General features: G+C 33.3%; 2 protein-coding genes across 4 annotated transcripts; one reads left to right on the forward strand and one right to left on the reverse strand.

Annotated features, from left to right (window-relative positions):
• Positions 1-546: 546 nt before the first annotated feature.
• LOC112046279 (uncharacterized) lies at positions 547-11,968 on the reverse strand. The gene is made up of 13 exons (XM_024082880.1): positions 11,800-11,968; positions 11,576-11,723; positions 10,246-10,366; positions 9,165-9,302; positions 8,333-8,469; positions 7,218-7,373; positions 6,873-6,968; positions 6,236-6,389; positions 4,997-5,115; positions 4,117-4,216; positions 3,293-3,472; positions 2,437-2,612; positions 547-1,647 (listed from the first exon to the last, which is right to left on the reverse strand). The coding sequence occupies exons 1-13, from the start codon at positions 11,801-11,803 to the stop codon at positions 651-653; spliced, it is 2,526 nt and encodes an 841-aa protein (XP_023938648.1). The 5' UTR covers positions 11,804-11,968; the 3' UTR covers positions 547-650.
• A 2,440-nt stretch (positions 11,969-14,408) lies between these two features.
• LOC112046292 (RAB6-interacting golgin) lies at positions 14,409-26,346 on the forward strand. 3 transcript variants are annotated; one of them, XR_008251526.1, is made up of 6 exons: positions 14,412-14,691; positions 16,529-16,750; positions 17,811-18,072; positions 19,780-19,920; positions 20,396-24,556; positions 24,939-26,346. XR_008251526.1 is itself a non-coding variant. In XM_024082891.2 (5 exons), the coding sequence occupies exons 1-5, from the start codon at positions 14,619-14,621 to the stop codon at positions 20,676-20,678; spliced, it is 981 nt and encodes a 326-aa protein (XP_023938659.1). In that variant the 5' UTR covers positions 14,412-14,618; the 3' UTR covers positions 20,679-26,346. The 3 variants fall into 3 exon arrangements, 2 of the variants coding, with proteins under 2 accessions (XP_052741935.1, XP_023938659.1); XM_024082891.2 differs by having other exon boundaries at positions 20,396-26,346; XM_052885975.1 differs by lacking the exon at positions 16,529-16,750 and having other exon boundaries at positions 14,409-14,691; positions 20,396-26,346.
• Positions 26,347-26,607: the final 261 nt, after the last annotated feature.

The following is a 26,607-nucleotide window of genomic DNA, read 5'->3' on the forward strand; positions in this document are numbered from 1 at the left end:
TTAGAGGAATAGAATAAAATGGAATGGGATGGGATAGGATGCGGTAGCGATTGCTATAGTGATAGCGATAATGAGATAGAATAAAATAGACAACCCAAACCACGATTTGCATTTGAATTTTTTTCAAGACATTATATTTTCTTAACTTTTTTCATGATTTATCTGAAAAGTCGAAAAAAACCGTTTGATGTACAAAGCTGTGTGGCAGGGAGGTAGTTTATACTTTATAGCTTGGTTTATAACTTTATATTATGTAGTAGGTATCCACTAAGAACGGATTTTACGTCGGACGAACTCGCAGGCGTTCGCCAGTAGGTATTTATGTAATTATTTTTATTATCATGAACAAAACAATATTTTAGATGTGAACAAAGTTTAAACATGATTTATATTAATTCTATAATTTTCTCTATGTACCTATTCAAATTCAAATACGCATAGACCTCAGACCAATTTTTGAGGCCTAAGGCTATTTATAAAATAAATCACATTGACCTTGCGTGGTAGTGAATACTAGTGATATCCTAATAAAATAAAAACAACATCTACATTTTCAATCATCAATTATTTATTATAGGAATAAATGCAATAGTCATTCTTGGCACTATAATATCAATACAATTATAAATGCTTTTATGCAACAATTATAATTAAGCTTCAACTGCGTCATCATTAACTTCATCAACAAAGTCGGCTAACATATCTTCAACAGTAGTGCCTTCATTTTGCGAGGAATCTTCAACAACTTTAACTTTTTCCGTAGTCTCAATTGTCTTTTCTGCAAAACCATTTTCAACTACATCTTCGCTAAGTCCATTTTGTTTGGGTAGTTCATCTGTTTTAGATTCAGTTGGAGATGTTTTCTTCTCTGCGTCAACTTCTTGTGAACTTCTAATAACTTGCCCGCAAGTTATTTGTATATCATCAGTATCGTTTGTACTGGGAATGTGATCATCATCACTTTTTTCTAACACTGTCACTTGCGCTGTACCTGTGTTTGGATAATCATAACCTACTTCTAATGACAATGACGTTTCTTCTTCAATGGTATCATTAGAAATGTTAACAGGCAATTGCGTTTGTGCTTCATAGATTGTTAGATTTTGTTTTGTATTTACTTCCGTTTGGCTTGTCACGTTTTCTCCACTATCTAATTCTATCTGTACTTCGACTTGCACATCATTGCAAGCAGCATCTTTTTGCAATTCTGATGTCGCATTAATATCTACTGCTTGTTGAGTTTTTTCTTCAATATTTACTTGATTAGAAGTTTCTGAAGAAACAGTTTTTGGAGTAATTGAGTCTATCATATCCTGTTCGGTAGTTTCATGGTTTGATAGTTCTGTTGAGTCTATTATCATATTTTTTTCAACAGAGTCTTGGTTTGATAATTCAGTTTCTTGTTCTTCAGTAACTATTGCTATGTCATCATCGACACTGGGATTCTTAGATTCGTTAATTACAAGCTCGACTTCCATTTCTTCAACATTTTCATATACTGATTCATCACATACTTCTTCTACTGAACTATCAGAATCACTGCTATGAATACTAATTTGATCAGTGTCACTACTTTCTAGTCGCTGCTTTTTGCCTGATGGTTCATCAGGTATGGAAATAACTTCGTCATTATCTGCTGAGGGTACCCTGAAATCATAAAATTGTTATCATTATCTTTATATATTGAAAACCAATTGACATATAAAGATGTTTATTTATTTGGTCCACCAGTGACAGTTGCAGCATTTACACAAAAACAATCTAAAAAAAAAACACAAACACAAGGCTCTGCCAATCAAATGAAGGTAGACACGGCATGCATTTATAGTCAGGTTGGGTGGGCTAGTCCCTAATTAGGATGACCCCTCTAGAAATACTACCACCAGCGCACCACCATAGTTCTCTGACCATTTTGTCTGACTTGCCATGACTATCACTTACTCAAAGATTGTGCAGTATCATCATCATATCAGACTTGATGACCTGATGATGACAGACCGAACATCACGTTCCTGATCCAGCCTGCATCCAGCGAATTTCTGCGACTCGCTTGATGTCGTCAGTCCACCTGGTGGGGGGTCGACCAACACTGCGCTTTGTAGTGGGGGTTCGCCATTCCAGCACCTTGGGACCCCAACGTCTATCTGCTGTTCGAACTATGAGCCCCGCCTATTGCCACTTCAGCTCCGCGAGTCATTAAGCTGTCTCGGTGACTTTGGTTCTTCTGCGGATCACCTCATTTTTGATTTTATCACGCAGATATTCTCCGAGCACAGCCTTAGCGTTCCATCGCCCGCTGTGTGACTCTTGAGTTCCATATTCTTACGAAACCCATAGTTAGCGACCAAGTCTCGACCGAAGACCGAGCCTATGTGCAGTTTGATCATGAATAAATATTTTGTTCTTGCGCCCAAGGACTATTGTGCTATTACTTACTTGTCAGCCCCCAGCAAGGATTGTAACACAGCTCTATTTCTTGCCGAAACCTTCTTCCGCTTGTTGGATGTTTTTTCCGAGTTCTGAGCAGCGTCGAGATCGAAGCTTAGGGACGGAGGTGAACAGTGCAGGTGGAGCCTTATGTTCAATAACGCTTCACTGCAGAATTTCGAAATCTGAAAATACGGAAGACATTGGTAACACTGGTATATATATATTGGTAACAATGACACATTGTAAATAGGTTGCCTGATGCAATTGGTGGAGTATTAAATGATTATTATAATTTTTTAATTTATTTGATCTACTTCTCTATTTGCTTAATTAATAAAAATCTTACAATAGAATATACCCAACAAAATTAAAAAGGTAAAGGTTGCCTGCTTTCGCGCTGCAACTGTGGGGTTGCCAGATATAAACAGTTATGTAATGTTATACAAATGCCCTCATCAGTTATTTAGTCTAAGGTGTCAAATGAAAGCTTATTTTATGCTTAATATTACTGTATTAAGTTGCCTTTGCTCTAGTTCATGATTTCCTACATTTTGTGAAAACATGAAAAATGTGTCCTAGCATAGTGACAGAAAGTGCCACAGTATGGGCAATTTTGTTCACTTATTTCAATTATTTTGATTTTACCACAAAATTACTTAAACCGATTTTCGTGAAAATTAAATGGGATCAATCTGAAAGTATACTCTTTGAAACAAAAATCTTTTAAAATTAATTAATAAATGACGAAGTTACGAGGTAACAAAACATTAAAAAAAAAACTTACGCGTCGAATTGAGAATCTCCTTCTTTTTTTGAAGTCAGTTAAAACAATAATAAACACAAGGAACCGTACAGCACTCACCTCAGCGCGTCTGCTGTTGTGCAGCAGGCTGTACAAGTGCAAACAGTACTGCGTGGGCGGGGGTATGCCGGTGGGTGCACTTCTCCTCGTCGCCTCCAACGCGCGCAACAGCCAGAGCAAATGTTCGTCAGTGTACGATGAAAAGTCGTAACATTGTCTCACTAAACGGTCTTGGAAAATCTAAAAAAAAAATACTTACTATTAAAATTTATGTATAATCTTCATCAAGAAAAAGCTGAGTCATCTTCAATTACATATAATAATATTTTTAAAAGTTTAAAAAAACTAAAAAACACGCTTTTAGCACGCACTAAAAATTACAAATATTGGTTTTAAGTCACGTGACTATTTTTTTCGTGACAGCAAACCCTTTCATTTGATATCCATATATATCATGGGGGTGGATTTCAAACAGCCATCATGGGGAGGCCGCCATATTGAATTTGTAATGACGGTTCTTAGCTAGTCATGTATTGTCATCAGAACTCAGAGCGTGTGCAAAATATCATAATACCGAGAAGTGGATCAAATTAAGATTCCAAGATTTTCTTACATACATAGTTACAAGGTGAAGCTGTGAATATAGCGTGTAAAAAATAAAACCATCCTTGAAAAATATGTATAATAAAAACTATCCAAATCGAATCTGTAGTTTTAAAGTCAACAAACATGCAATTTAAATACTAATAAGGTTCTCCTTTAGTCAGTTAAGAATTTAAATAATATAACTATAGGTTTTCAAATTAACAAAGGCCTTAAAGCACTAGTATTCAGGGCTGTAAAATAAATAAATAAAAACTTTATAATCTGCTATTATGATTTACCTTATGAGTTGCCGGCTTCAGGAATCTGCCACATACAGTGAGGAACACTTCAGCACATTCAAGAGCAGCTATAGAGACCTCATTGTTTACTTCTTCAGACCTGAATATAATAATATTCCATAGTTTATTATATAGACTTTGGCTAATTAAAGTAGAGACTGAAATCGACCGGTTAATTTAAAACAAAATGGAGGGCGTTCCCAAAACAATAGTACAAACATTTAAATAACTCAAGTTTGATAATTGCAATTAAATTTTTTTCAATATAATATAGTAATGTTTTTTTGTCACACGTTTTTTAAAGTTGTGCATTTCAGTCTCTATATTCATTAACCAAACTAATAGTCTATCGAATCATTAATTAAAGCTAGATCTATCTATCGAATCATTAATTAAAGCTAGAATGGGGGCCTTTGTAATGGTAAAATGAAAAAGAAAATATGGTCACGCTATAAAACCAGGCTGCTGTGTCTATGGTTAGGTTAGGTTAGACCTCCTGTAGGGGCTTTACAAGCATTACAGTCTCGAGGCGTCAGCAAGGACTAATTAGATAAGGACCAGACTCGCTGGCCGTTACTTTTCCGTCAAAGTATATGATCAACAATATAATGCGATTATAAAAACTGTCTCTATAGTACCGATGTTTCATAGATGTAATCGAGTTCGTCGGTTAAAGAGCTCAGTAAAATTAATGTTTTGTGTAGTAGAATGGTGTAAAAAATGGTTTACTTTAAGATATATACCAAATCTATGCTTGCTTTTATCAGAAAATGACACAATTTTCTTTGTGAATTTGGGTGCGATGCTAGTCCTTATGTAATTAGTCTGAAAGTAAGGATATAGACAAAAATAAATTTTCATTTTAATAAACAAAATTTACACAGCTATCTTGTTGTTTTCTCCAGGCGCGTACGCAGCTAGGTTGCTCTCTTGCAGCTGAGTGGTTGCAAGTTTCCTTTTGGCTTTCTTACTTAGATGCCTTGAGGGTTGGCCACCAATCTATATTAACCCATAAAAATAAACAATTCATCAGTTAGTTTAACAGACAGAAGGGCTGGCTCATTTTTTGCGCAAAGGATCAGCCTGGCTGTCCAGCGCGGAAATGCAGCCAGTATTCTTGCCACCATTCCACGTGGGCATGACTTGTATAGTTATTAGGATAAGTTAGCTTAAGTTAGATAAGTTAGTTTATTGTATTCTTTCTCAATAAAAAAAAAAGGTTAACATAATATTTTTACACATTTTATCTGAACTAAAAGTGCCATTAAAACTGATTTGTTAAATGTTGGTGGTTAGCTATACAGGCTTAAATTCTCAGGTTTTACTATTATATATTGACCTTCTTCATCCAAAGGAATTTTTAGTAGCAGTCAATCATATGAGAAACAATATATGGGTCTTTCAATAAGGAGAACTAGCCTTTTAGTTCTCCAGTATTAAGGCTAAAGATGATAATAGCCTTGTTGGTCTAGCGATGAAGGGCAGAAAGCTTTTCGGTTGGCTTTAGATCACTATGTCTTGGGTTTGAATTCCAAATATCATTATTTCAAGAAATTCTCAGGCTGAAATTGGGATGATTTGTCAGAATACTCCAATCATTATCATCTGATATAGATTATTAATAAGTCAAACATTACCTTTCTAAACTCAGCCCGCTTTGGAGCAGCGTGGCGAGTCTAAGCTTCATGTGGGCCATTTATTCATACATACATTCCTCAGACAAACTATATACGGACCTGCCGCGCTATACGGTATCACGGTACGCCTCTGTCAAAGATCAAGAACGATCTAACGCATTTATAAAGACTGTTTCTATAAAATTGATATTTCGATATTAGTTTATTAAAAGACTAGCGCCTTCGTCCGCACTTGGACCTCCTTAATCCGGTCCTAACGCAAAATCCGTTATTATACCTACTATAAGCTACCTTCCTGCCTTACGTCTTATACTCTTATGGCTTGACGTATATCTTTATACTTCAAGTGGTTTTTGAGATATCGTGATGAACCTACGCCCTCCGAACCGAAGGCAGAGGTCATATCCACTTGGCTATCACATCCCATGTTGACTTGTTTGTTTCACCATTCATATAGCTTGACAATAATGATGGTGACTTACAGTGAGTTGTACCACTTTCGTGACAGGCGTTATGTCAGTAATAATGCCGTCAGTGAGGTTGTCCTCCCAAGTGCTGCTGGAGTCGGACATCCGGTGAGTGTGCAGTGTGGTTAGCCAGTTGCTGAGACTGTTGTATGCCGTACGTCGCACTTTGCTGTATGGTACAAAAAGGAAAATATTCTATACCAGCTCTATACTCGCAGCGTTTGCGGCATTAAGGAGCAGACTTTATTATTTACTACTATCATTAAACCTCAATTATAAAAAAAATATTGAATAAATTATACCACCTTCAAAACTAATTTGAATTATGATGTTAGGTCAACAACATGATTCTCTAAAGAACAATACATTTATATTTCTATGAGTGTGTATTGTATGTAGACTTTTAGGCCTATTTTGTATATAAAGTTGTATAAAGTTGTGTTGTTGTAGTCTACCTACCTACTTCAACTAAAAATACACATTACGGTTTTTAAGATTTGCTTGAACAAACACTCGAAATACAAGATTAAGGCGACCAAATACATATTACGGTTTTTAAGATTTGCTTGGACAAACACTCGAAATAGAAGATTATGGCGACCAAAGTAGCAAGATGGTAATTCTTTAAAAATGTGTTTGTGTTTACATTCACCTGGTGAGATCTGACGAATGTTCTGAGCTCCATTTCAGCGTTTGCATCACAAGTCTTAACACTAAAGCTGAATAAGGTATCAAGTTTGAACCTAGGCTGAAAAATAGAAATGGAAATTTTAGAGTAACTACACCAGTGGATCTAGCATGCGACCAAGTAAAGAGAAATAGGTACTTCTTTAGGTCTTCTGGTGCTACTTTCTAGTAACAGTCCTTTACTACTTGAAACAAACAAGTTTGAAATTAAATTGTAAGAAAATACAAGCATAATAATAAAAATTATCTGGAGTAGGCCGTGCATTTATGCTTATATGGCATGTAACAAGGAAGAGAAGTTTCAGCTTACCATACAATGAGAGCGTCTAAAGTTCTTAATGTTTGTATCTTTATATTGCAGATATCTTCTTCATATTGTTTTGTACTGCTGGTCACGCTCAACAGTCGAACTATTACATCCAGTATTGTTTGAGGCTGCACTGGCTTTGCTACAGGATACACCTCCCTGAAAATAACAATATAATGAAATATAATAGTTTCTTTATGAATGATAAATACATTATAATTTATTATTACACACATAATAGAGAATGATGCAGAATAAGTCTTTACAAGCCACAGAGTGAAGCTGGTGAAACTCATAAACAATCAAAACTATCCACACTATCCACAAACTTTTTTCATAATTTTCCCCAAAAATTCAATACAAATATTTATGAAATAAAATTTCAATTTCTTAATTATTAGTTATGTTTCCTATTATGCATGTACTTTAGGAGTTTATTTATGTCATTACTATATGATGATGAATAAAATATGTTGAGTAATTATGACACAATGTCAGAAGAACATACTTATAAGTTTGAGTGTGAATTGTAAGTGCGTTTGGGTAAATGATGTTAATTAATAGACATAAATATGTATATGTAGATCAAACTAGTTGCCCCTAATATTAGGCAGAATTTTTCAAATTTCAACTAACACCAATGATTCTCTGAAGGTATTGTATTTCAAGGTTTAACAATAACAAAAATTACGTAAATTAATATCATAATGGATCAATTTAATATAATTGAATATTTAGCCTTATAAAAAATATTCCATCTTATTTCTTTAGTTTTTGTTAAAAGTTTTTAAAATAATAACACAAGACGCTACTTTCTTGATTAATATTAGAAATTACTGATGTGACGCTTTGTGTCGTACTGACTCGAAAATGTATTAGTATTTTGAATGGCTGCATCGCTGCCGTGTTTCATGCGCACTATCTGCTTATTTATCTTTAATCTGTGTTATTACATAAGTATAAATAAAACAGAAATGTCTGCTGTGTTTTCCACTAATACAAAAAAAGAAATACCGGAAAATTTATTGTTCCCGCGGTACATGTAAAATATACTTACAAAAATACACACATCACAACTTAGCTCTACTACTAAAAGAAGATTTAATTTAAAAACTTACACTAACACAGCCTGTATGAAAACTAGAACATTATTAAGCCTTAATTTCAAAAGCGCCTGTCTGTCTTTAATATCCTTTAATTTCTTTGCAATGTCAGCTAATGCAACTGACATTGGTGTAGATGCATTTTTTGTGATCTGAAACAAACAATGTAGATTTAAATGTGAGAGCAAATAAATCCAAGAAAACTGAGTCATATTAAAAACTAACGGACGCCCGCGACTTCGTCCGCATGGAATTCAGTTTTTCACAAATCTTGCCATGAATTTTCCGGGATGAAAAGTAGCCTATGTGTTCCAGAGAGTCCAGAGTAAAATCTATTTCCATTCCAAATTTCAGCCAAATCGCTTTAGTAGCCGCAGCGTAAAAGACATAAACTTTCGCCTTTATAATATTAGTGTGACAAGCACTGTTTGAAAGGTTCATCATTAACAACCCATATTTGACTAACTGTTGAGGACGAGTCTCCTCGAGAATGAGAGGGGTTAGGCCTTAGACCACACTGACCCAATGCAGATTAGCAGTCTTCACACACATACGAAAATTAAGAAAATTCTCAGGTGTGAAGGTTTCCTCACAATGTTTTTCCTTCACTGTTTGAGACAAGTGATATTTAATTTCTTAAAATACAATCAAACCCACTTTTAAGTCAGATTATCCATGATTATCATTGAAAGGGAAAAGAAAGGAGAGTATTAGTCACATTTAATCGACTCATATAGCCAAATGGACACTGTCAAAATTTTCCTTTTTGATTTTTTAAATAAAGAAGGGATGGAGAAAAAATGCAGATAATTATAATTTAAATAGTATAATACAGTTTATGAATTACCTCAGGGCTATCCATGTAAAGTTCCACAGCATTCTTAAAAATAGATTCTATAAGAGTGTGAGCCGCACTACAAAGATCGAGCATATAGACTCTCCAGCTTGTTTTAGGTGTTGCAGACTTTTCTTGACCTGGTCGCACCTACAAATAAAAATATTTTTTTTTTGTAAAAAACTCAATGATTATTATTATTCTTACCCTTTACACTCACAAGAGTGATGTTAAAAAGGAACTATTTTAATAATTTTTATCATTGCAATTAGACTAGACTTTATCTTGGTTGAATGTATATTTTGTTGCACACTAAACAATGTATGCGTATAGTGTGACACAAAAGGGTAGAAAATAATTGAGGGCACATTAGTCATTTATTGTTGTTTATAGGGTAACCCCGTATTCTATCATCCACCTTCAATGGTGGTCCCATTTGGAAGTAAACTCTTTCAAACAAAAACATAATTTTATAAATTGGTTGGAAAATAAATAACAAAGTACTTTGTAGCTGCTCTAATAAGATACTATCAAATTTGGCTAGGCAGGGAGAACAACACGAGCAGAGAATGGGCAGTGTTGATTGATCGTCAAGGAATTCGTTAACCCTACATCCTGTAGTCACGAGTTCAGGACTCTGCTCGAGTTTTTCTCTCTACTACGTGATGGACCCGGCACCTGCACAGTGGATCCATGAAATGCTAAGATATTTGTCTCTCATTCATGATTATAAGACAATTAGAATTTAGTAAAATTTGGTAACTATATTACTGATGATGATGAGTTCTGTTTACCAACAAATTAAAAATGAGGGTATATATCACTCATTTCATATAATTATAATTAAATTTTTCTCAAATTAATGAAAATAAATTTGATTATTTTCATTAATTTAAGAGCTTAAAATAATTAGATATGGTAAATATATTTTATATAACATTTTACAAACAAACCATACATAATTTCAAATAAATATGTTATGAAATGACAAGCATTTTCTACCTGGCTGGCTGTAAAGGCTGTAATAAAACATTAGGTCTATTGTAATAAACATATATGTATATTTTAATTTTGACTTTAGTCTTTGGCATACCTGTTGTAATGCATGTGCACATTTTGCTGCCTCTATTACATTGAAATTATTAATTGAACTTAAATAACTAATCAAAAATGTCTCAATGCTAGTCCTGTGTGACATGCAGTATTTAGGAAACCTGAAAAAGACAAAAAATTATATAACCTGATATTTACTTTACAAGTTACAAATATTTGATAGCCCCATGGTGCAGTGGTTTTATGTGTTTTGTGTTCCCACAACTGGACAATATTATTATAAACATGGGTGTGTTTATTCATTATCTAAGTAAGTACTTAGACTTAGATAAACATGATGAAACAGCTATCGTAACACCCATAACACAAGCTACATTTACTTTGGGGGTAGATAATGATAAATATGTCTATGGTCCATAATAATGGACTTTTCTAAAAAACTTCCTGTAATTCTACATACTAATACAATCTTGAGCGATAGTATTAAATTATACAGGGAGTTAGACAAATAATTGGGTTATACTGTATAATTGTGGTATTTGACTTTAATTTAAAATATAAGATTGGTAAATAAGAAATAATATTTATTTATTGATACATAGTATTTTTTTACAACAAATAAAAGTATTTAAGTTAAAAATTTAAATTTTCTATTATGTATAATAAAACTGTAACAGGTCACTGTACATTAAAGATATTTTAAAAATATTAATTGGTGGGCTTTAATATAATCCTGCAAACAAAAATATTTTTTCTTTAACTTTTCATCCGTCTGTCCATATACGGTTGACCAGGCATCACGCTAAAACTACTAAATGAATTCAAATTAAACTTGGCACCATTTGAGACCATAATATGAAGAAAGCTATAGGATACTTTTTGTCACAAAAATTAAATCAGAAGGGGGTAAAACAGTGGTTGAAAGTTTATATGGAAAGTCCTTCAGTTTTCAAGTTACATCTGTAAAAATTGGTATGTGTACTACTTAAAAAAAATAATGAAGGGTTAAGATTTAAGGGTTAAAAAGGGGATGAAATTTATTTAATAGAAATCATTCCTATTCATTCAGTGATAACTTTGTAAAATAATTATTGGAATATTTATTGTATATAACATCAAAAAATATAATAAAGGTGAAATAGGGGTTGAAAGTATTCATCGATTTTCACGTAGACAAATTCGCGCGCGTTCGCTAGTTAAATAATTTAACTATAATTAAAATGTCTCAATAGCTCCTTCATACTCAAGGGGCTGAAATGAAATCCTAGGTCTAAGGTCTTATTCATTGAGAAAAGGAATATTGCTCATATGTAATTGCTATTCGATTTAAAAAAATGTGTTTTTAACACATGTTAACAAAGGTTACATACCGGTTGATGACGATCTGTAATTCCCGTAACAATCTGTTTGCATGAATATCTTTGTACTTTGGTATGCACTGAAAGAAACCTGTAAGAGCCTCCTTAACTTCCTCACTGTTATTGGGGTCCACATTGTGGACTTTCTGCATTATTTGCTCTGAAAATAATATCCACCGTATACATTAGCACTGCTTGCTACATTTCTATACTAAACTGTAAATAAGCAGAATTACCCATATTGAATGAACTAAAATCTACACATGATCAACCGCTGATTAATAACGGAGCTGCAAAAGTTCAAGACACGTATTTAACTTGAATTTTTAATTTTTAGATCAATATTTCAATAATAATCCGCATTCCGCACGTGTACTCGCCACGGTTTCTCACGTAAATGTCAAATGTCATTTGTCAATGTCATTGTCACTGTCAATAGTCAAAGAGTCATCAATAACTTACCCACCCATAATTCGGCTCACTGTCACTCGAGCAGGCCGGGTCAACTCTCGAACAAAGTTTGGTTATACCTACGGGGGCTAGACCTGTGGTGTCATCATCCATACGGTTCTACCGTCTGGTAGTTGTAGCAATATTATTATCGTTAGTAGCTCACGCCTGACATAATATTTTGATAAATCTAATACATTTTTAGATTTAAATATGACTTTAATAACTGAATAAATACTTTTCTTCTACAAAAATATAGAGAGACACTCTCGTTGAATATTGTTTTAGTAACGAATATGTAAGATTTTCTAAACGAAGTGTGGCAACCCCAATTACTTAATAAAAAATAAATATGTTATAAAATGAAAATGGCGTCATTTCACCAAATAAAACACGAATTCACGAATAATAAAATAAATGTTTGCCACGGCCTGTTAATATTTATGAAAACCTCTTCATGGATTGGATTTAAGCAACCTGCTGTGTAATATCCTCGCCATTCTTGATGTTGAGAAGATCTATAAATCTTTTGCGTTTCATCTGAGTGTTGTGGTTTTTCATTATGTTAAAAATAAGACTTTGTTAGTTCAAGTGTCTCTATAACTATGAAGAAAAACAAAAGAAAATGAGTAAATATGTTCCTTGCACTCGAGTCTCCTCTCAGAATGAGAGGGGTTAGGCCAATGGTTCACCACGCTGGATCAATACGGATTGGCAGACTTCACACACGCAGACAATTACGACAATTTCTATTAAGCAGGTTTTGCGCACGATGGTTTTCCTGCACCGTTTGAGACACATGATATTTACTATTTACACGCTGGCAACATAATTGCGCCGCCAGTCGCGCGCACACTTATCTTGCGCGCACTCTATCAATAATTATTGATGTCCGTGGTGCAAAGGGGCCAAAACAAAGAATATATAATTTAAATAAGTTAGTACTCTAAGGCATAGACTTAGAACATATAATATATATCTATGCTCTAAGGAGAAGAAGTGAATCTACATCATCACCTATATCAAAGAATATATTACTCCAAGGTGATCTACTTAAACTAAAACGTTGGATATATCAGCGACATTATTTCCACATTTGAAATATTTATGTAGATCTCTTCTAGGCGTATATGTTACTTTCTTTGGTATGGTGTTTTCACGGTTTTTTCACTTCAAGTATTTAGGTAGAATCATACAGAAGGTATAGTTTTGCCACAGAAAACTAGAGGGCGGTAATCATTTTTTTTCCCATTGAAATTTTTGAAGTTTGAGACACGTGATATGTGAATTGTTTAGTGTCTATCAAAGTGCTTGAAGACGACAGTCTTCGATCAGTGCGTATTGCCAGTGATGACATACGGATCCGAAACTTGGTCGCTAACTATGAGCCTCATAAGAAGGCTCAAAGTCACTCATCACTTTTCTGTAATGTTATGCTTTTCTTTGTCATCATCCATCGTTTCATTTCACGCAGCATTGTCCGAAATATCTTATCTTTAAAGAAATCTCTAAAGATTAATATTAGAATAACTTGACTTCAATAAAATGTCAATCAATTCAAAAATTTTTAAATTTTACAATAATGTTTAGAAAACCTACTTTTTACATTTCATTTTGCAATATTTAAAATAGAAAATGTAAAAAGAACTGCGTTTGTAAATGTAAATGACAATACATTGATTTCATATGAATTTAAATGACATAAACTGAAGACATGACTGTACGGCGTAATTTGCCTTTTCCTCATGGGAAAAAAATAAAGGAAAAAAATGTAAATGTCAATTGACATATCACAGAAGAAATTATGAAATATACATGATGATGCAGTTAATTAAAAAGTTTTTTTCAATATTCCATTTATTCGTATATTTTCGTTGCATCAATACTCAATTCGTTTCCTGTGCTTTTTATCTGCGCATTTGAGCTGGACATCGACGGACTCGCTTTTTATTGTTAACTTACGCTATATCCAAAGGACTTTAATTTTCTTTTCGTTTTGGTTTCTTGTGACGATTTCGCTATCGAAAGATAAAATATGTTGTGTACGTAACTGTGGTGAAACGCGTAAGTAAAATGTTTTTAACAACTGCTTGTACATTATTAAAATAAAAGTGAAAAATGATTAAGTAATGTTTTTTATTTTTGGTTTGATATAATTTTTATACACTCTTTCATTTATTTACTTAACATTATTTTAAATATCAATGAAAGGGGAATACAATTTATGTCAAATTATTATCCTCCTCTCTTATATATATACTCCTTTAAATCGGAAATAAAATAGGTAGATATATGGCTAAAAAGTAGTTACGCCACAGATCGCCAGGGGGCGCTACTTTCATCGTTCGTTTGATTGCCCAGAGTGACTGTAAAATACATTCTTCTCTATGGGTGTTTCTGTTTTCAAGGTGTCCTAACTCCTAATCTGAGGTGCAAAATGCAAAACATTCCCTGCGATTTTTTACACGTATTCAAATTTCAAATTTTTACATGTAATATAAACTTTCCTCTATTTTTGGATTAAGTGTTTAACTTATATACTATACTAAATAATACTGTAGAATAAAAAGTTGTGTGATAAAAGGTAGCTCAGTGAACTGAAAACATGTCCACGTTTACCGGTTTCAGCGAAGAAGATTTAAAACGGATAAAATCATCGGATTCTGGTCCAAATAGCGGTAAGCTTAACTAACACTTATCCATTGTGATAAAGTTTCCCATGGACTTTTCCCTTGGTTTAAGTTAACTGCAATGTTGCAATCTATACCTGTTTAACCTGTTGGTTTTTTTTTCGTTTAATTTAATTTTAAAGTGATTCCCTTCATAACAAGCCTTACTGTGGAATGGAGGGAATGCTATAAGTTTTGGAATTTCCAGTTCATTTTATTTTATTTTATTTATAACAACTTCAATAACCAAAGTGCATATGTACATTCTGATTTCACTATATTATATATTTGAGATACATGAAAAAAAATGATTACTCAGATACACCACACTAATTTCTATATGTTATAATATTCCTATGAGATCATTTTTCCTACAAATTAGTAGGTCTATAGTATATAGTATAGTAGGTATATCTGATAGGTTGACTAATCATCTTTTGTTATTAATTCATACCTGCTGATTAATCACAGTTTATGTGCAGATTTTATTATGTAAATTTATATAGTAAAGGTATAATTTTACTGATAATAAAACAATATTGGATTTCAATTTTGATAAATAAGATCACATTTGACTATATAATCACTGCAAGCATTAATGAGGTCCAAGTAACACCTAGTGCAGATTGCCTTGACACCTGGCTCGAATGATGGTTGTACTGTGTTTGTATGGAGGTGTTTGGTAGCCAGGTGTCAAGTTAAAGCGCAGGGGTTATATGTGCTTTCTTTTATGTCTGATGCCTAAAATGTCTATTTACTTGTGCTGGATATACATAGATAATTCATATCACTGTTTTCCACAACAAATGTCACACAGATTTGATAGGCTTGCTAAAAAAAAATTAAGTGTTGTAGTTTCTCTCAAAAAAATAGCACAAATCAGCATTAAGCTGGGGATTATTTTGTTTGAAATATTGGTTATTTAAAAAATATTCATATTCATATTCATTCAGTAAACCTATTTTTAGGTTTACTGGTTGCTATTACATAATAATTAATTGTCTGTGTTGTAAATTAACTATATTATTTTTAATACAAATATAGTTAATTTATGGAACATCAAAAAACATAACTTTAAAGAGATAAAATTCAAAATTAATTATATCAGAATGCAATCTGTTGTAATGCCCTGATACGTAATCTACTACTGATAGCATTCATCTATAAATTGAATTCATATGCTACCATCTGTATTTGCCTTATAATATTAGAACTAGGAGAGTTCTAATATTATAAGGCAAATTTTATGTTCTGCCTGTAAGACATTGTAATATATAAACTGCATACTTTAAACGTGTTACATTAATGTAAATGTGACATGTATAATGTTGTTTTTGAAAACTTCATTGTGAAGGATGTGGGAGCAGATGTGAAGTTCTTTAAAGATAATATAAAGTTTCAGACCTTTCCACCAAGTCATAGGCATCTATCTAATATATAAAATTCTCGTGTCGCGGTGTTCGAACTTGAACTCCTCCGAAACGGCTCGACCGATTTTGATGAAATTTTTTGTGCATATTCAGTAGGTCTGAGAATCGGCCAACATCTATTTTTCAAACCCCTAAATCCTAGGATAGGGTAGTGGTAGGGTAGGGGTATGGTATAGGGATAGGGTAGCGATAGGGTAGGGGTAGGGTAGGGTAGTGGTAGGGTAGGTTTATGGTATAGGGATAGGGTAGGGGTAGGGTAGGGGTAGAGAAGAGGTAGGGTAGGGGTATGGGTAGGAGTATGGTAGTGTAAGGTAGGGATAGGGAAGAAGTGCAAATAAATAAATTAATAAGTCAAAGCGAAGCTTGAGCGAGTCCACTAGTATAAATATAAATAAATGCATGGAATTTTTTTTCAGCTCCACCTCAGAAGCTATTAAATGCTCGTAAGATAGACAAAATAGGTGCCAGACCCAAACGACAACTGCCACAATACAAACTGCCAGTGTTACGAAATCAAGGTTCTGACGACGCCATAGATGTAGCTTTCGACAAATGCAAGCTCAGTTTAAAACAGCAAAATTCAGTTGAAAGTATTGATAACCAAACAGAGAATGGGATAGACAATGAAAATAATAATGGTAACAACTCATCAATTCCTTCCTTATCTCTATATTTCTTACTCTGAGGTCCTTTTTAGTGGTGAATGTTACATTTGATTAAGGGTAGCTTGGTTTGTGTTTCAGAGACCTAGAACAATCCAACTGACTTGTATTGTTTGTCAAAAAGATATTTATCGAAATATATATAAAACTAATCAATTTTTGCATATACTTGTATGTATTATTATTCAGAACTCAAACTAACTGCAAAACCTACTAATATTGCACCAAAATTTACCAACAAAATTGTCTGCCATTTTCTAAGGGGGATGAGGTAAAGTCACACATTGAAAATATTTAACATCAACAAATATGTATTTTGTGTCCTTACTTACACTGCACATTACTAGATTCCTAATACACATAAGTGTAAATTGCGTACAAATTACACTTATGTGTATTAGGAATGATTAAAAAACACTTTGCTTCAACTCATTACACAGAATATTTTATTACATGATGATTGTTTTGTTCTGGCTGAAGAATTGATTCTTTTTAGGTATTGTTTTTTTACATTGATATCAATAAGTTAGAAATACTTATAAATTAAATGTAACTTCATAATTGATACATTATGAAGCAATTTTTCTAAATGTTTAGATCATAGATTCTTGATCTTTGAGGGTTAATGTCTAGCAAGTCTCCCTTTATAATTTCTTTGAGCTTCAGAATGCCTGGTCTGATATGTCACTGGTTAGACACAACTAGACAGTTATGAAATCATAGAAGCCCAGCATTCAACCAATGATATATCTGTGAGAAGAAACAAACAAATGTTGACCAATAGCGGTGACATGGACCTAGTCCCTTCTCTTTCGTACCAACATAATGAAAGAGATACAAGTAGTAATATTTTTGGTTGCACCACTTTAGGTTGATATTTGTCTATTTCTTCTCACAAAATATGGCATTGGCATGGCACCTGCACACTGCACATAGTAAACATGGATTGCTACAGTATTTGTCTCTAGAGTATAAAATGGAGGTAGTTTGTAACTCTGTAGCTGCCAATAGTATATACTTAGGTTAAACTTTCTAGATATCAAAGAAGAAAATTTAGATCCCGTCCAGCAAAGTGATACAATAGTCTCAAGTAGCACAATGGACAAATCAGAAGACAATGCAAGTAGAAAAAGTAGTTCAACCACAACACCTGATGTAGTGAGATGTGTAGAGAATTACACAGAAGATGACTTAGCATCACACAGAGCTAAGTTAGAGGAGTTACAGTTGAAACAGAAGTTGATGGAAGAACAGAATAAGAAGAGGAAAGAAATGCTTGCCAAGGCATTGGCTGATAGGTATGTATATTATCTACTTTGAAATGTTTGTTATCAACCCATATTCGGCTAACTGCTGAGCTCGAGCTGAGCTGTCTGGGTTAAGCCAATAGTCCACTATGGCACAATCGGGATTGTCAGATTTCACACACGCAGAAAACTCTCTGGCATGCATGTTTTCCTTCACCATTTGAGACATGTGATATTTAATTTCTTAAAATGCCCACAACTGATAAGTTGGAGGTGCATGACAGAGACCGGATTCGAACCCACAACCTTTGGAATCAGTGGCAGAGGTCATATCCACTGGGCTATCACAGCTCTTACTTTTGTTTGTAGTATTGTAGATTACAGGTGGTAATGGTGATTTGATTACCTTAAAGCACATTTGCTTGTTGGTTTTGATTTAATTTGATATAGTAAAAATCCTAAATTAGCCCCAATAAAGTCGCAAACATCAGATAGTCGCCTATAAGCAAACATCATCACTCTGAACACACTTTCATACCATTCATTGGTGGTGATAATAGATAATCACATGATAAATTTCTTAGAATCTGAGAGATTCAAATTACATAAAGTAACTGGGAACTTAACAATACTATAATGATTATTTCTTCCAATATTTTTTGTGTTCCATTTCTATTCCATGCAAGGGTACCTTAGAATTAAAGCTATGATGGGTCCTAACGCGCCTTGATCTGAGAAGAGTATACAGCAAACTCAGACAGGGTTTCAATCTATCACCATTTTACTATTTTGTCTAATGCTTTAACTTTACTATATGCTCTAAGACCATCAGTTTTATTGCATAAGATAAAAATGCGTGACTCATCTTTTGACAGAATTATTAGTATCTCATTCAGTGAACACACCATAGCTTATCAGGTTCACACAAAGTGTTGTTATCAATATGCTATCTGCCGTAGTTTTGGATAAAAAGTAATCTTAAAACAGTTTTGGAACTTGTGTGACATGTCAGTTAAATGTCGATGGGAAGATTTCTTTATTTAATATCGAAACCAATATGGTAATTTAATTTAATTTATTTGCCTCAATGTAATCTTAAGTTACCTGAAAAAGAAAAATTAAAATCAAAGTAATCCTAGATGTCCAAATCATCTGTGGTTTCTATATGAATAGTTCATAGAACCAGACACCAGTTAGTTAAGTTCCCTCATAAATTTTCGTTTGTAAATGGAAAATACTAGTCAAAATAAAAAAATGGTATTAGTTTTAAAATTCGAGTACAGTAAGTACATTTAAGTATAGTGGCATCGGCGTATATAGCTGATGGGCCGGGTGGGCCGTGCACACCCTAGGATTCTGGGCCACCAATATGGAATTCTATTATGATACTTGTAATAGACTTGATGTCGGAGGTCAGGACCACTCTAGGGAATAATCCTAGATACGCCAATGTACAGTGTTACTGTAAAAACAGTTAACAGTATAAGAATCTGTCAAGGTATATCTTGAAGATTCTTCCATTACTTTTATTTTTATTGAATCTAAAAGGAGTTTTGTTATTTATTGACAACAACTTATGTATAACTATTGTTCCCTACCATATGTAAGAATAAGTATTAAAACTTACTTTAAGATCCACAAGGAGTTTGCTATAGTTAAATTTCTAAAATCAGCTTCTAAAATTTCAGCTCAAGAGTTTGCTATGGTTAAACTTATAAAAGCGTAGATTGTTCTTGATGTATAGGTGATTCGTTCCAGGACAAAACAAACCGAGGAGGAAGTTCAGAAACTGGAGAAAATAAAGAAAGAGCTGCAAGTGTTGGATGGTCAGTTTTCACAGGATGTCGCAGTTCTGAGGAAGAAGATAGACCAAGCCTGTCTGAGTTATGCTGATGCTGAGTGAGTTATAATTATAAAAACTGTTGGTTATGGTTGAAGTCATTATTTAATTGCATTCTTCTGAGAGAGTTTTATAAAGAAAGGTAAATCGCCTTTCCTAGAAAAAACTAACACTTTTTTTAGACCCAACAATGAGTCAAATACGTTTAACAGTTGTCATTCAGTAATATATTTTTATGTTTTTATCAAAAAAATATAAAATAAACAGTGTGCAAACAACATTTCACGTTTAACTTGTTTTAAATAATAAATAATCAGTTAGAGCTTAAAATATATTTGTGAAAAAATGCTTCTGTGAAAAAATCAAATATCTTGTAACTGACAACTGGCACACCAATCAGTCAGTTGTCTATTTTATTCTCTGTCTACGTCCTTATTGCACGTTTGACCTTTATTTTGCAGCATTTTTCTTCTTTCGCATAGATCGCATACTACTACTAAATGAGAATCTAGTAAATTAAATTCTCATTTACAGGAAACACTATCTAAAAGTGGAGAAGGAGTTCCTACAGGCGAAAATAAGTCTTCAGAAGGAGAGGGAAAGGAAAGAGCTACTAACGGAACATCTTTGCGCTCTGATCACTCATAATGAGACAAGAAAGGCACAAAAACTCGAAACCCTAATGCTAGAACTTGCCAGTAATAAAACTGAAAACGCGATAGATGTAGCAACACCAGTGCGGGATACGTCACCGGTTATTATAGATGGTGTTGACGAAAGGACGGGCAAGATGGTTGAAATTATGCCGGAAAGTTGATTTACTGTGTAGATTTATTAAAATTAAGGTTTACACCCACTTTTCTCATTTATGTCACTGGTCTCAGGAATGTTGTATAATAATGATTATGGATAATCTATTAAGATTACCTACATATAGAAAGTTTTAACAAAGCATTCTTTATGATTTGAAAGTGCAACAGGGAATTCATTTGATTTAAATAAAAAAGACTCACTTTTATTCTCACTTAAAGCTGAAGAGTTTGTTTGTTTGATTGAACGCGTTAATCTCAGGAACTACTGCTCCGATTTGAAAAATTCTTTCAGTGTTAGATAGCACATATTATCCCCATATTTCTACGGGAACGGGAACGCGGGTAAAACTGTGTGGTGCTTTGCAGGGGTGCTTTTTCCCAACTTAGGGGTTTTCTCCCCAGATTTAGGGGGCATATAAGTGAAATGGGATTTTTTTAGGGGTCTGAAATTTTTATGGGTATTTTCAGGGATTTTTTGACTCTTTAATATTTTTAAATTGATGATAATTTTAATATTTCTTTCTTGACCTAGCGACTTTTAACAATATATATAATACGTTATCCTACAACTACTCTGGAGGCAAATGGCGGCAATTTTCATCGCATAAAAAAAATTGTTAAATTTATTCATTGTCAACATGTATGATTTCAAAAAATCTAAATCTTCAGATAAAGACGTAATATTTTGTCTGTATTCAATATAGACTTTTGATACATATTACAGCATATTATTTCTAAATTATTATGAATTTATATTTTTAAGGGGACAACTCAATAATTATGGCGATTTTAGGAGTTTTTGACACAAACTTTAGGGATAAATATTTTGGATAGTTGGTAACACTGTTGCTTTGCTAATTGCTATGCATCCTTCAACCTGAGGAACAGATGAATTCCTCAATATATAAAATATATAATATTATATTATTGGTAATTAAATTATAGCAGTCAGCAATTATTTCCAAGTCAGACTTGTGCGAATTCCTACACTTACTGACAGTATAAATATATATTCGCATTCCTCTATATCTAAGTATTCGGCAAAGACTGTATTAGGAGAGGGTACGACTATAGTGCAATGTCTGTGGGTGGAAACCTTAATATAATATTTTTTCAATAACTTTAACATTAACATTTTAAAACTTATCCCAAATACATTATGGTGCAATTTTAAATGTACTAAGTGCCTTATATACAAAAGTACCTTGTAATCATATAACTTTTATTTAAGTTACTATATAATTTATAACTAATTATAGTCGTGTTGAACATGACATAGAAGACTAATTATTTTGTTAATTTTGTAAGTATTGAAACTAGTATATAATAATTAGATCCTAAACTTATAGAAAAGTATAATTTGAGTAAGTGAAGACCTAATTAAAATTTCATACAAATGTGAATCCAGTGAATGTGACTAAAGTTGGATTGGATTTAAGTCTTCTCAGTTTCCTTAAAATATTACCAATTTTGAGGGCTTTTTAAATTTTTATTAAACTGCTCAGAAATTTTCTCTCTCTGCCATAAAATGGACCCAGCATATGCACAAGTGAATAAAATATTTTAGCTTTTAGTAGAAAATTGTCCAGTATCCACGCATTTACTCGAATACTCTGTAGAAATTGGACACCATAAATTATAATCTTAGACCATTAATAACTGGACGCGGTTCGCACCCAAATTCACCAACAAAAAAGTATGTCATTTTTTGAGGGGGACGAGGTAAGCTCACACATCGAAAACATTTAACACCATTAAGTATATTCTGTGTCCATACACTACACACAACTATAAATTTGATTCGCAATACACACCCGCGTAATTTTTACACACACTAACAAACACATTGTGCACAGTAAAAATATATACAAGCAGTATACTCGGCCGTATTTTTGAAATAAATACTTACAGCGCGCGGTACGTAAACATGTGATAGGGCTGCCTGCCTCCAGCATTTTAATTACATTTGCCAACTTTGTATTTCCATTTAGTTTTGTGATTGTAAATATACTTTTTTTATGTAAACAAATAAAATGTTTTGTAAATTGTAGTAAAATAGGAAGTGATCAATAAAATGCGTGTTGTTTTTTGATTGGTAGATTTAAATAAGGCTGATACTAATCAATGACCTTGAAGGATAGGTCGTATTCATATGTTTATTTTGGTGATGCCATCTAGGTATTACCTCCACACTACGTTACCAAATATTAAAAAACCGGTCAAGTGCGTGTCGGGCCACGCGCAGTGTAGGGTTCCGTAGATTATGTTACCCCTTTAATCCCTTATGTTTTTCTCAATTTCAAAGCCTTTATTATTCCTTACATTATTACATTAAACAAGTTTTTTAATTAATAAGAGTAACAGTTTTAATTTTTTTTTATGTTAGTATATTGTTAGTGTATCTGTTTTAAGTTTAGTATGTTAGTGAGTTAGTCTTATTTCTAATTAATAAAATCTATTTAACTAGTAAATTGAAATTGAGGTATAGCTCGCGTTTCGACCTCTAGTATGAAGTCAAACTACTGCTTGCATATTTACTGTGACATTGCTTAGACTATCCACAGATTAAATACATAGAATATTCGATTACTGATCGATGTTTGGCTGTTTCGTCAAAAGAATCGATTCTTTTTATAAATTGTTTTTATTAAAAATTTGATAAAATTAAGTTTTAAATACTTTCAAATGAAACGTTACTCCATCTTTTACTAAACTACAAGTTTTTGGCCGTTTTTTATGCCATTTAACTACACAAACCGGCATTTTTAGGGAGCTCCTTACACGACGAAAACGATTACAACAATGAAACATCGATTCTGTAGCAACAGCTTTTATAAACGCATTAGATCATAGATTTTTGATCTTTGCCAGAGGGGTAACAGTTAGCGAACCACGTCCAGTTATTAATGGTCTAAGATTATAAAGTATGTAATGTATTCTTTTAACAAATCGCACTTTTTTGTTGTCAATTAAAACAATGTGTTACGTTTAGGTCAAACAATTATATTCCTCTATTTTTATATAACTGTATTAAAGTCCGTTCAAGTATTACGTAAGCACTATATTTATATACATTAAATATTAGGGTGTCCCTTATTTTTCAAAGTTTTAAATTTGTAACGCATAGGTCCTAGTTTTGTTAATTTGCCTCTAAAACACTCGAAAATATTTTTTTACCTTCATTGAAGAACGATAACCCGTGCCGACTTGCATCGAAACATGTTCATACGTAGTAGCGGCGCGTACTCGCGGTATTTGTCATTTGTTGACAATTATTCTCACGATTAACACGTATTGTTTTACATTTAAAAGATGGCAGTGGATTTAAGAAGTAACAAAAAATGTATTTTCTTAGTAACGCGAATTATCAAATAACAGTCGCAAAGTTACCGTCAAATCGTCAAGTTCTAGCAGTACTTTTGTTTAACAATCGCGAAGTGAAATTGTCTGTTAGTGAAAGCGCTAATCTCGTCATTCGAGAGTGTATTGTATATTGAAAAAAAGCTAGAATCCCTACCAGAGCTATACCTAACTAGGTAAAAAAACTTGTTGATCTTCACCATGCTTGGTTTGCTTTGATTATTTGACATAACGCACGCTGATGCTTTAGAACGGATTAAAATTGAAGAAGACAAAATATTTTTACAAAATCAATGAGAACCAGGGCGTCCAGGATGTTTAGCGGGTGTAGACAAAGAGTTGGCCGAAAAAGAAGAAAGGGCAAGACAAAGCAAATTAAATGAAGATAAAAAAAGATGTGAGCAAATGTATTATGGAGGTTTATCGTCATCAGTTAGAACGCAACATGTTATCCAAGCGGAGAGACATCAAAAACAACTCTAATGAAAGTTTTGAGGACCACTTGGCATCCACCTCTCAAACGGTAAGTTCAGAAAGTACTACAAAAAGAGGAAGGAAAGACTTCATCACGCCTAAGATAGTTGCAGCTTTAGATAGACGTCAATTAAGCATAAGAGATTCTGTCTATAAACTTGAGGCTGTGGTAGAAGCACTAGATCTTGGCTGTGATGATTACCCGACAAACATGTCGTCTATTTAACGTATTCGCACACAGGGTCGAAAGGATAGAGCGGAATCTATTAAATCCGATTTTCAGAATAATATGCTTGGAATGGTAACCGTTCACTGGGATGGGATATTATTACCTGGACTTGATGTAAGAAGTTCTAAAGAAACGCCTGCCAATTTTAATTTCATTTGGAGAAATTTATAAATTGTTAATACTGTCTTATTTATTGTTGCAGGAAAATCATTAAAGTGAATTTGTGTCTGTCAAGAGCACAAATTTATTTAGTTGGTTAAAAATTGATGGGCCGTTCCTTCAGACACCCATTTCTATATGGGATGACGTGGGGGATGGAGTGTTACCTATACAGAAGCAAAAAGGAAAGTGCCTTCTTTAAGGGCTGTTAATGATACGGCTATAAGGAGCTGTAAAACTTATGCAAAATCTTAGTGGTTGTTGGCAAAGGAAGAGCAAAATCAATTTTTGCTTCGTTGTGTTTAGGAGCATAGAACTCTGTACCCGGACTGTAAAATGAGACATATCCTAAAAAAACTATCCTGCCTTATCTGTAATTTTATCTTTTAATAAATATTTTATAGAAAATTGAGTATTTCAATTTATTCAGTTATATAACGGAAAGGGTCAAAAACCGCAATTTTTTAAATCTTCCGGGCCCTGTCGGCACGGGTTAACGTTGACGTAGGAAGATCAAATTTTGTATTTAAGTTAGTCTAGGTAGTCTAAAAAGAAATAGGGGGTATGCGTTTTAATATCTAAAAAAAATTTTTTTTTGCCCATATAAGGGACACCCTATTAAATATGCCCAGAGAAACATCGTTTGTCTGCTGCTTACTGCTGCGTACTTTATGATGACATTGGGATGGGGGGGTCTAGATGGTGATTACGTCAGCAGAAGTTTTTTACACATCCATACGTTGCCTATGTTTAAAAACGAATATTCTTTTCCCAAAAATTCCCAATTTCCCAAAAATAATATTAGGTTGGGGAAAAGTAAAACCATCCTTTTTACGTGAAATTGAAGGCTTCACTTAACGTTGATTGATTTAGATCAAATATACACCAGTTTTCCAACTGAAGAAATAAAGAATTGTGTATATTTTTAAGAGCTTTGCTTACTTTTGCTAAGAAGGAGGTATGAGCGGTAAATAATTGTAATAAATCTGCTTACGTAATACTTGAACCGCCCCTTAGTATATGCCTATCTCAAAATATATATCATATAAATATGTGTTTTTGTGTTATTTATACCTAAAATTACGCAGAATGTTAAATATCAGTGCGACGCCAGGTCTTGCAATTTCTAAGACGTGTTTTGAATGTATAACACAATATGTTATAAAACGGTTATATATTTAACATGGTTTATTAGTGTGAACATTTAAAGATGTACAGTCGTGTTTTATGTTGCAATGTTATATAGTGTGGATGTGTATAACATGTAGCATACGTTAGGTATAGAACATGTTACATAATATGGACTGACATTTTTAAGGCACTACAAAAACAGAATAGATAGGTGAAAATAATTTACATACACATGTAGTATAAAATATTAAAATTATCCTAATACAATAGTTACAATAAGTTGACTGCCTGTATCAACTTCAATAAAATTTTTAATATGATTTTATTTTATTTTTATAAATTACCACTGGTTCGAAAAGCAGACTCTGTCTAAAAGATTACAAGAAAAAGTAAATCATTCGTAAAATGTATTTGTAAAACCTTGACGAGGTTTTAGAATCGCCTTGGGACAGAGGGTAAGGGAGTTAGGTCTTTAAGCTTATATTGTCTTTCTGGCTTTCCGTATGCAAGTCGAGAAGGTGTGTCCGACCGAAACTAGTTTTACGGCCGAAACCAAAACCGAATTTCAGTTTCATTCCAAA

Source organism: Bicyclus anynana, chromosome 15 (assembly GCF_947172395.1).
Source record: "Bicyclus anynana chromosome 15, ilBicAnyn1.1, whole genome shotgun sequence".
Lineage (NCBI taxonomy): Eukaryota > Metazoa > Arthropoda > Insecta > Lepidoptera > Nymphalidae > Bicyclus > Bicyclus anynana.